The 12,372-nt window shown below is 34.5% G+C and overlaps 1 protein-coding gene across 1 annotated transcript; it reads left to right on the forward strand.

The window, feature by feature from the left end:
* Positions 1–340: 340 nt before the first annotated feature.
* On the forward strand, positions 341–10,309 carry LOC127845695 (aquaporin AQPAn.G-like). The gene is made up of 4 exons (XM_052376781.1): positions 341–475; positions 5,240–5,941; positions 8,278–8,358; positions 8,751–10,309. Exons 2-4 carry the CDS (start codon positions 5,402–5,404, stop codon positions 8,991–8,993), a joined length of 864 nt encoding a protein of 287 aa, XP_052232741.1. The 5' UTR covers positions 341–475; positions 5,240–5,401; the 3' UTR covers positions 8,994–10,309.
* Positions 10,310–12,372: the final 2,063 nt, after the last annotated feature.

Consider the following 12,372-nt stretch of genomic DNA (forward strand, 5'->3'; position numbering starts at 1 on the left):
GAGTTGAACGAAAGGTTATCGTTCCCACAACCAGTATCGTGTAGTCATCCACCGTCTATGTACACTATAGTACATGTATATACACAAATATTGTCTTTTCTTACAGTCTCTGAGCTTCTGCAATCAACCGCTATGGTCAATCCGTATAAATTCGGATAAAGGGAGAAACTTGGAAAAAACATCCTAAATGCATTTTACGTCACACTAAATCTAGCCCCAGGCCTTCAGCGCCTTGATTTAGATGGTTGTGCTTAACATGTTATATCAAACGTCAATGGTGATATGTAGTCACTTACTTTGCCATTATAAAGGTCGTCAATTAAATGTTCTCATGTTGTTTATTTAACCAGTCAGTGCTAGTTAATCCCGTTTTTGATTAACCAGTCATGCGTGACTTCATCTGCTAATCACACTTTTTCATAACACGTTCATCACACGAACTGTGTAGAAAAATATTGCCATTCAAACGTAGCAGGTTAGTGTTAGTTTCATTTAATGAATAATATGTTTGAAAATTGTTTTATAACAAGTGTTTACATGTAAATTCTTAACAATGATACATTAATCGTTAATTCTGTTAGTTTTATAGGTATTGACAAAATAAGTTATAAGAAGTGCATTTTTACTGTATATCTAAATTGATATGTTTATTTTATATTACAATTTGTATAATTGGTAATTATATAATAATATATAGCATTTCGGTAAGTTACCGGCTAATCAAGCAGGGCATTGACCATATCGCAACATCCGGGCACTTGCGTCAGTTAGAGTTACATGCCCCTTGACGACGGTGAAAACAAAAGCGCTGTCGCCATTTTATTTGCATTGAAATATTTAACACTGCTCGCAATTTTCTTAAGTTAAGGCACATCTTCGCGACCATTTTTTAGAATAAAAATACCCAGAAATAGAAATTCTTTCATAATAAATTTAATTTTATGAACGAACACAAATAAGGATGAAAACAAACAACCAATAAATTTTAAATATATGCAACATATAGTAGCTGGTTTGAACCTCTATATTTGTTACCTTATTACCTTGTTACGTATTAAATAAATTCTCATGATAAATGTTATTGTTTTTATTTAATTCACACCAATTTCGACACTTTTTGTTTCCGCATGTTAGGTATTTGAATGCCCCTTTCTTCATCACAAACCGATTATCTCGTTATGATCGGATACTGTCCAGACAAAGAAAACACGGTGTCATAAAGCCAGCTGGGGACCTATACTTGGGGCTCTGCATAAACCACATGTGGTCATTAAACACAATTTATGATACCTCTATGTCATCTCTTGTCATACTGAGCAGTCATTTAAGCCACAAATTTTATGCCGAAATAATTGAATATACAAACTTTGCTTTATAAAACACGTTGACACCTTAAATAAACATTGAATTAAATTAAATGCAATATGTTTCATTTGATTGTTTGCATCATTCTTAAAATCGTGTAAGCTTTTGTATTCTGGTGTTTAAATGCCCCTTTGTTTTGCATAATCCGATTATCTCGTTTTGATCAAATATTGTCCAAACTTAACTGACAAATAGGTGTCAAACCACACTGGGTGGCCCAGACAGTGTCATTTAACACGATAGATGCCACCATGTCTCCTCTTTCTGGTAGTATTAAGCAGTCATTTGGATGAATAATTAACGCCGATGTACTTAACAGTTGCTTAAATTAGATATGTGACATATGGTCAAATAAAAAGTCATGTCCAATTTAGATTATCAGAAATTTACACCGTAAAGATACTAGCCCGATTAATTTATTAAAGTATTTCATAATTATAAAATTTACGTAAAAAAACAAGTAACGTATTTAGCGTGTATCAGTTAATTAAAAAGACGTCATTCCGTATTAAGATTTAATGTTACGACAATAAACGATCGACATCATAAAAAAGAAATTACGTTTGACAGCAACGGGGGTAAATAATGTTTGACAAACAAATATTTATACAGATATATGTGTGTTAATTTTAATATTTGTCACTCGTACTCATTACAATGAACACAACTAAGGCTTTCAGTAAGTCATGTACCAGATTCCCTACGTATTTTACAGCTTCACATTAGCATGATAAATTGACATAGTAGAAATATAATCATAATGTTCGAAGATGAATGAACCCTGAAAAGAACGACAATACTCATTACATCAACATCTACAAGGATACTCCCATTATTACAGAATAAACGAATTTACCCGGTGTCTCAGTGAGAAAGTTAATCATGAATGTCTTCGTACTCGATCATCGGCCACTTGGTCGGGTCATCCAGCTTGCAATTTGTACGGACATTCATTAAGTCCAATTAGTTTTATTTTCTGGTCATATCGGGCTTTCGAAATGCAATCTAACCCTTCATAATAGTCAAAAGACATTTTAAACACCAATTACAGGACATTTATTACCTATCGACTTCCCAATAGGAATGCAATTGACGAAATATCAGCAGAGGTGCTCAATCAGCGTAGTCAATCGACCGTATCTAAGGCATTGTTTTCACCGTCGCTAAGGGACTGCCCCTTTTGTGACGTCATCGCGATAAGGTCAATTGCATGTGGGCCAAGTGGGATCAATGTCACTGTTACTAACAATATAAAATGGGGTTTCTTTCAATAACTTAGCTTGGATGAAGGTATTGCGCTTCAATTGTGTTTGTCTTATAGATATTCAACATCAAATAATGCTTTGTAGTCACAATATAAAGTGGCTGAATAAAAATGTATCGTATACTATCAACGCGGAAGAATCGTCGAGCGGGCTGTAATGAAACACTCGTGTAAGAGTTGCTATGTAAGAACAAGTACCAATATTGTGAGCTCTCATCATCTTACCAGCTGGCGACTGTTCAATGCGTGTTTCTTTTGTCTCCTAGAATGCGTCCAATGGTGCTTTGTTCCTCTCTGGTGTGCATTCAATAATAGTTGTTTAACATCGACCAAACCTTACCAAATTAGTTCTTGGGCGTTGTCACTCTTTCGGTAATAAAAATACAAAACACATTACCGTATGCCCCAAAACTTATAATAGACGATAAAGAAGGAACGCTATCGCTACAAACTGTTTCTGGGGTTATGCAATGTACTGGTGCATAAAATCGACTTTAAAATACCACTGGCGCGTTAAAACGGCTTTCTACTAAAACGATGTGGTAGGTTGCTATGCACAGACCGTGACGTATCTCGAAAACAGTCAAAACACCTTCATTTTTTAATTCACGAAATCTTGTCAAAAATAAAAATGTTTGTAAAGTTATTTGTCCAAGTGAAAATACAAACTGATGGTCGCACAATAGTTCATCTACTAAACAAACAGGTTGATATTCCTAAATTGTGATGTTTTTCATGTTTATTGACAATATACAGGCGAGAGGCCCTTTTGATTAGTGTATGCTTAGAGAGACATGGTACAATTCCCTTTTGATTGCTTATTTTGCCTTGAAAGACAGGACTAGAACCCCAATTGATTGGGTTAGGCTTAGAGCGACAGGGCTAGACCCCCTATTGGCATTGTTTAATGCTTAGAGAAAAAAGGGTTAGATGCCATTTTTATTCGTTTGGGCTTAGACAGATCGGGTCAGATACCCTTTTGATTTTTTTATGCATAGACAGACATTGTCAGATATTCTTTTGATTTGTTTAGGGTTAGAGATCCAAGTTAAGATGCCCTTTTGATTTGTTTATGCTTAGATTGACACTGTAAGATGCCCTTTTGATGAGTTTATGCTTAGATTGACACTGTAAGATGCCCTTTTGATGAGTTTATGCTTAGATTGACACTGTAAGATGCCCTTTTGATGAGTTTATGCTTATAGAAACCAGGCTTGATGTTCTTGTAATTTTGTGTGTCTAAGAAAGCCATGGCTTAAGGCTTGATTGAAATATGGTATATTTCTAATAATTGCATGATATCATCGTCGATTTATTTCAATAAGAAGCATCGCTTATTCTACATGAACGAATGTTAAGTTATAATTATACATGCATTTTAAACATGCACGACACAAAACGATGGCGTTGAATACGTTTCCCTCGTCATTGCATTATTTTGTGAACATGCGCACATTTTAAAGCGAGTATGTATTATTTATTTATTTCAACATTTATTTCCGTACTCGTTAACCAACATATGAATATGACAAATTTTAATCATATTACCTATCTTAAAAAGGACATTAAATCAAATTGGTAAATTAAAAATTATTACGGTCAAGTTTACGTCGATACCATCGTTTTTAGTCGTATTCATTACAGAAAAAGTTGTGTCTATGTATCGTATGATCAAAGCTGCGTAGTTTATGGGGATTAACAACAGCATGCATTTCTTGCATACCGGTATATGAATATTTGAGTGTGCACAAAACAATTATTTGCATTTGTATTATACTCTCATTCTGTTGATATTCTGGTTCTACTTATCTGAAAATTTATTATTTTTTATAATCAACTTCGTATCTCTTTTTAATTTACGTTTTAAAGATTCAATTCTTTTTTGTTTTAAAGGTCAGAGAATTATTGCCGTTTTATATAATTCATTATCGGAGTAATATTTAGTTCCGGCGAAATCCAATGAACTGATGACTAGAAATTGATAAAACAGTATTCTTGGAGTGTGAACTTGCGAACTTTGTCTCACCGTTCCGCTCAAATATTTGTTGAGAGAGAGTTATTGCCCTTTCGTTACAAATACGAAAAGCTGTAATGAATCTATTTCACCTACATCTGTAAGCTTCCATACGATGGATTAATGCGTATATGGTCATGTTGTTCCGTTCCATAGATCAGTTATGGAGTTATGGGTAATAATTTAAAGCCTATTGGTTCTTTTTTATTTTCCTTCTCGATGCTAATCATGAGCCCACTTACCGTCTTTAAAAACGCATTACAAAAACATCCATCAAATGCATTTACATTCTTGTTGTATAGCAAATTATCAATAGGGCATCTTCCTAATTTAAATGGTATTTAAAACAAAATGTTATACACAAAACCTTTAATTTTGTCTTGAAAAGGAGTAATTGAAAAGAAATACTGATAAACGAACGTTAACATTTAAATATTAAACGAAATTTGTACATTTAATATGTCAATACATTTTTGGAGGTATCGTGATGCATTTAACAAACATATGATTTGTTCTTAGTATGGTTGAATGAGAAGATTATAAAAAAGTAAGTATGAATTTAAAGACATCTGTATTGCTATTTTTTATATTTTCAGAAAGGCGGTGGTTCATCGTTGATGTTTCCCTGGCATACGCTCTGATCTCAGACTGTCTGACAGAATAAGTTTGACAAGCCTTGTGTCTCCAAAGACTGTTTCTCTGCTCGGCAATCACTTTAACGTTAATACGACTTAAATAATTGTATAGTACTGTCTAAAATGAAGACAAGTTTGGAGGACGTGCGTTCGTTGCACTTTTGGAAGGCGGTTTTCGCGGAATTTATTGGAACATTCATCCTCGTAGTTGCCGGTGTTGGGTCCACAGTGCAAGGCTGGACCGCTGACAGTCTGGACATTGTTCAGATCGCCTTGTCCTTCGGCCTTTGCGTCGCAACCAGTGTGTGGATCATTGGTCACATCAGCGGTGGACACATAAACCCGGCGGTCACATGTGCGATGCTAGTCACAAGGCGAATCAGTATTCTACGAGCAATAATGTTTGTAATAGCGCAGTGCTTGGGTGCGATTACCGGAGCGGGAATACTCAAGTTGGTGACCCCATCGTCGCAGGTGGGAGGACTGGGAACCACGACCTTAAATACCGGGGTCACCCCGGGTCAAGGTTTCGGGATCGAGCTTGTAATTACTATGGGTCTGGTGCTAACGGTGTTCGCCGCCTGTGACAGCCAGAGGACGGACCTCGGCGGCAGTTTCCCGCTCACCATCGGCTTCGCTGTCGTCATTGGGCACCTTTGGGCGGTAAGATGAATTTGATTATCATGATATTATGTGTAATGAATGCATGTATGATCACTGATTAAAGGTTTTTGTTGATGTTGTGTCGTTCAATATTTATAGTGAATTTCAAAACTTAGTTGTCGTTAAATATTTGACAGTAAAGTATTACGTTTATATGATTGTATCCATATTGATGCGTCAACATAAAAGGTTTAAAACATCAGTCGAATATTAACAGATCGTTTCATTAGGCCTTTAACTTATTGTATCCTCATACTTTTGTAGTTTTTCTGACCGAATATTGTGTTTAACGATCAGGTTTATCCAATAATCCTTCTTTATTTGATCCCCACTCTAATCTGAGGCATAATACTTTTTAAAGTGACTAACTAAACCGATTTCAGATTACACTTACCATCTTTCTGCGCAATTCTTTATGTATATTAATGGCATTAAATAATACAATTGCCTTTGAAAGAATATCTCTAACTTCGCGCATTTTACTAAGTAAAACAATTTTTACCATTCGTTTCGACGTATAAATTGTAGGCTTTGAAGTTTTGATAAATCACATTTTTTAATATGCAATACAGTTATTTAATCCGGTAATATCCACTTTGAACCGGTAGAAATGAACGCCGTTCCTCTATATTTAAATGTCTTTGTACTTTAGCAATTTGTAATTTGACCACAATCGGATGCTCACGCAAATGTAAAAGAAGGCGTGTCAGTTTTTAGGGGACTGACTGAAGTAGTACAATACAAGATAATGTTTGGGCCAAGCACAATAATCTTAAGGCATTTATATATCTTACTGGAAAAACTGGTCTGCTAATTTAAAGGCTTAAAGGTAAATATTCACTTGAAGTATGGACCAGTCGTTCGCATTGTATCACCCACTCTACTTGCTGTTTATCTGAAATTATTATTTTATTTACAATTCATAAAAATATGACCTATTATGTCACAAGCAATCATAATAGTATGTTGATCCACGGAGCGTATATTGACTCATCTAGAGTCCGTGGTTGATTACTGTATTTTCGTATGAACATCGCTCTGGAAAATCCGGACTGAATGGACGTGTGTAAATGTCGTCTCAGTTTAGACTGTGGAATGTTTCGTTTAATTAAATGAAGTCTTTCCTAAACGTAAATCCAGTCCAAGTGTAAAGTGTCGTCCCTAATTAGCATGTAAGGTCTGCATTGAGCTTGTCTGATCTGATTTTATTTGTAAACGATTGTTATTGTCATTTTATCACAGGAAATATCAGTTTTCGTGTTATTTTCATTTGTTATCGCGAGAAATATCTGATGAGCAAGCACATTTACTCATTAATTTATTTATAGCTAATGCACAAGAATGCTACATGTCCTGTGTCCATTAGCTAGTACAAGTTTACTAAAAGTACACTGGTAGCGCATTTAACAATAATGATCAATTTTGAATAATAAAAAAGTAGTTTTGAATAAACATCTAAACTATGTAATCGGGTCTCTTTACACCATGCAGTACAATCCTTTACGATGATCTGCTGTTGTATTAATTGACTATGATCCTATTTCTAAAATCTTGTACACACGATGGAATTTATTTGATACATGTATTTGTATTATTTTCATTATTTTCATTTCATCGTGCCTCTCATAGTTGTTCAATTAGTTTTGATAGCTTTTTAATTAGATAAAATGCTGTGGGGTTAATGGCCCAAACTGTTATCCTTTTTTATATGTCGTGTTGTGTATATTGTCCTGTTTTTCATGGACAATGGACCACTTGTATTTACCCCTTTCCCACTCAGAGGCAAAGTGAAAAAGGCTATATGCAAACAGCATACAACCAGAACAGCCTGCGAGTAACTCGCAGTCTGTTAATGTTTTACGCTGTTTGCTGATCATCAGTATCTAAGGGTTAAAAATGAAACCTTTAAAAATTGAACCTTTTTAGAAAGCTCTTAAATAACATTAAACTTCCTGAGGGACTACAAACACGTCAAAATACGTATCTAAGTGGTAAAAGGTTTAGAGAAGACTAGTTGGTTGGGATTTCATTCCTGATAATGTTTCTGGAGTTACTGTATTCATATATATCTTACTGCAAGCAATTGCTATGTTTATGTTGATTACTACAATAAAACATTAGTTCCTTATTTTCCTTATTATTTTTATATCTTATTGAGTAATTAACTTTAAATAGATTATATTTTAGATTACAGTTAGAAGTATTTATTGACCTTATGACGAAGTCAACCCTCTTTATTTCTCGCGCATCATCGGCAACATAAGTGTTTATAGAAAACATAGCAAATGTCATTGTAAATCGCTACGGAAATTTATCCCTTTGGTTCCCTGTTGCAGGTTGAATTTACAGGGTCCAGCATGAACCCAGCCAGAAGCCTGGGACCTGCCATTGTCATGCACATCTGGACTGACCACTGGGTGAGGAAGCGAGATTTTTAATTCATCAAACGCTTTAATTATTTATATCGTATTTGCGGGAGGTGAAAGCTCAAATTGGGCATAAACAAAATTGCTTAGCTCAAACATAAACCAAACTGTAAAATTAAATGTATCCATATACAATGTAATAACACGGCATACAAATACGAAATAAAAACTATTTATTGTTTCAATAAGTGTATAAAAAAATACCTGGCTTAGTCACATACGCCGGTATTATTTTAAATGTGTGTACTCTCCCAGATTCCGGTATATCGCAGTATTGTATACTACACTGTAAATATCTCAATATTTTTTTTAAATAAAAATGTATCGGTGCGATAAGCAAACACACCTCATTGCTTTGACTAATGGTTACATTTCAATTGCAGGTCTACTGGCTCGGTCCAATCACAGGCGGGGTGCTAGGCGGGTTGCTATACGACAACATCCTGGCCTCCAACGCGTCGCTAAGGAAGGCGCGTGACTTCCTTATGGCGTCGCGGTTCGACGGCCCGAAATCCCCGGAATTGAAGTCTGTCATCCGGGAAGTCGACAGCGAGAAAGGGGGGCAATGCGAACATTATGACTATCTCAGTAGCGAGTATTCGTCACCGCGTGAAATCAAAATGTGACGGCATTATGCCATTTTGGTGTGAATTTTGAAATTGCAATGTCGTTGTATGCCATCGGTTGTATTGTTTGCATATTGAGAAGCAAGAATGAATTGCTTGTATATTTACTAAACATATACATGTATATTGTTCGCGCGTGTAGCAAATGAGTTGCATGGTTAATATTTTGTTGCCGTCCATTTTGTGCAATGTCATTTATCTCGTCTACAGTGTGAAGTTTGCAGTGTATATAGATTTGTTCAGATTCGGACCTCTTTTGTATTGTCATTAAGAACACTTAGTTCAGAGTTATGAACGATTGTATGTTTGATTATAATGATGTTCTTTATGATATTTAGGAATCTTAGACTTTGGGTTAGATAGTCTAGGACCCGTATTCATTAACCGATTCTTAGACTTAAGTCAAAAAAAAGAAAGAATATTCTTAAAATTTTAATGTACTAAAACTATTTGAAGTCTGGTCAAGTGTGGCAGTAAGCACCTTCAATTGTTTCATAATTTGTTAAAAACAATATGTTAAAAATATTAGTCGCGTTCTGAGAAAACTGGGCATAATACATGTGCGTAAAGTGTCGTCCCAGATTAGCCTGTGCAGTCCGCACAGGCTAATCAGGGACGACACTTTCCGGTTTAATGGTATTAGGAAGTCACTTTTCACCGAAAATCTTGTTTACGCGGAAAGTGCGTCCCTGATTAGCCTGTGCGGACTGCACTGGCTAACCTGGGACGACACTTTACGCACATGCATTATCCCCAGTTTTCTCAGAACGCGACTCATGTAATCACCGTTTTGAGCCTCACTCTCTCTCTGTATCTATACAAACTCTGAGGAACTGTCATAGAGTCTTAAGGCTTTTCTTTACTACTAAGTCTAAGAATTTGTTGCTGAATACCGATCCTGGTCAATTATGCTTTTTCATGCGTGCGTTAGCGTGTTTTTCTTTTCCGGAAACTAATGCTTTTGCTTTACATGCAAATATACCGGCATAACGCAACTATAACATCTCGTCTAATATCTACGTAAACGATTTGAACAACATATTATATAACCGTCTATCATCCGTGAATTTGAAGTAAGTCAGTGTTTTATAATGCTTAATACACAATTTATACGCTAGAAAATGATTTACAATATACACGTCTATCAACTCAATCGCACCCTACCAATATTGAAAGTGGATCACATTATGCTCTTTAAAACGCAATAATCACGTGACAGCATTTTCATTTAATTATTTTAGAATAACATGTATGGCTATAGTCATGCCACTATTATAATACAACTGTATTAGTACTATATAAATGTGCACATGTTACACGGAAGTCTCTGTTATTTTTGTCTTCTTTTCCTTGTACATTGAACTCTTTAATATTATGTTATAATATTATGCTAAAAAGTCCTGCTGTTTTAAAATTGTATATTTAAAAGCAAACTGGCATATTCACTTTTTTGTGTTTTGTTGTTTTTGTTAAATCGCGAACTTCCCAGGCGAACCATTGTACCTCGTGGTTATTATCTCTTAGTTCTTTATATTCCTATATTGTTTTGAGCAAAACTGTTGGCTTTTGCAGTAAAGTATATGTAATATATGTTATATTTGATCATGAAGTAGAAACTGTTTGTGTAAAATGTTTATTTATAACACATTCATAAAAATGATATTGTATTGAGTTCGTCTTTACTCATTACTTCGGATAAAGTCGAATTTTTACCACTTCCTCCCCGCCACCAACTTCCAGGGTAGATACATAATATGTGTTCTTATGGAAGTGAAACATGACGTTTCTAACTTTCAAAAATAAACAACGTGAAATAAAAAATCTCTCAACATTTATTCGGAGATCTTTTGTGAAGGCTTCATACTAAATTACATCTATAATGCTCATGAATTTCAACAAACCAATTAAAACGATAATTTCAATTAGAAAGCAATTACCCGCATCTAAAAATCTCACGGAATTTAAGCAATACAATATTCAAACACAATCGTTTTAAGGTGTGCGGTAAAAATGCCTTATGTTTAAAACAGCCAGAGAAAAAATGCCAGAGGTAAAGTGGTAAAAATGCCAGAGGAAAAAAATGTCATAGGTAAAAATCGCAAATGTTATAGACAAATAGTGTATTTGAGCAATAATCAATAGGATATTTACGAAAGTCTTGTATGCGATACTTTTAGTCAATAGCATTTACTTATTTGCCTACACCTCAATGTGTTGATCAGTTTTATTAACTTCCAGAAATATCACATTTTTTTCAAAATTTTAATTTTATTTTTTTTTGTTTAAAAATTCACGCTCATTAAATCTCAATCGGTTAACATAATCCCCATCTGTTTGTTTGCCACATATCTTTAAAAAAATTAGTGTCCACAAAAAAAGATTCCAATATAACAATTAAAATCCAATACTTTTAAAGGGATTTTAATAGGTTTTTTTTCATGACTGCATGACACACGCAAATCCCTATTAATAAACGTGAATAAAGTAAAAAAAACAAAAAAGTCACAGTTTAAATTTATTATTGAGATGATAAAAATTATAGAAAGTTCAATTACATAAAGTCATTAGTAAAATAAGAATATTATAAAATTCATCAAATACTCATTATCCTAAGCAATAATCCTAAAAACTCTTCATTTAACGTCTATCTATGGCATGTTTTCGTCTGGCTTTATTTACCACTTTACTTCTGGCATTTTTTCTCTGGCATTTTTGCCTAAATTCAATTTTAACGAATATACTTATTTTGGGTTGCATTATTTTCCTTGTACCAAGAATTCCATCTATAGCTTTTGTCTCGAAATGTTCGACCATGTTTTATACATTTTTACAGGGAAATATACAAACCACAGGTGGTAAGCGTGTGGCTATGATATTAATTAGTGAAAACATCATTTTGAATGATAAATAATCATATTATAACGAAAAATTAACTTTTCTGAAAAAAAATATTTCACTATCAAATATATATATAACAAGGTATGCTACTTAAAATCAGCCCAAAACGGGGTGCATCGCTTTGAACAGCCATATCTTCATCAATTGTGCAGCGATTTTCACGATCTCGGTCTTATTCAACGCAGAAATGAATTTCCTTTCTGGAAATGTATATGTCTTGCAATATTTTTACAAATGCTTGGTCAACTTTTAAGAAATAACACGATACACAACACGCATGACCCAGTTGACAGTGATCATGCATTCTTTATGAATGAAATCTCCAGTTGTAAAGACACACCTCCGCATTGGACCAATGAAATCACTCGTATGTTTAAAATGTCAGTTAGTTGAAATGTATGTAAACAAAGGTTTCAAACGGCGCTGGACAGTTAGTCTTGATGCAGAATGTAACGACAAGAACGGTTATAATGTTTTTTCA

Source organism: Dreissena polymorpha, chromosome 9 (genome assembly GCF_020536995.1).
Source record: "Dreissena polymorpha isolate Duluth1 chromosome 9, UMN_Dpol_1.0, whole genome shotgun sequence".
NCBI classification, from domain to species: Eukaryota; Metazoa; Mollusca; class Bivalvia; order Myida; family Dreissenidae; genus Dreissena; species Dreissena polymorpha.

Bases quoted from the DNA above. Each gene is read 5' to 3' on its own strand.
- LOC127845695 (XM_052376781.1), top strand. From the start codon at position 5,402: ATGAAGACAAGTTTGGAGGACGTGCGTTCGTTGCACTTTTGGAAGGCG. The intron at 5,942-8,277 runs GTAAGATGAATT...TCCCTGTTGCAG, and splicing joins TCATTGGGCACCTTTGGGCG to GTTGAATTTACAGGGTCCAG. The intron at 8,359-8,750 runs GTGAGGAAGCGA...TTTCAATTGCAG, and splicing joins ACATCTGGACTGACCACTGG to GTCTACTGGCTCGGTCCAAT.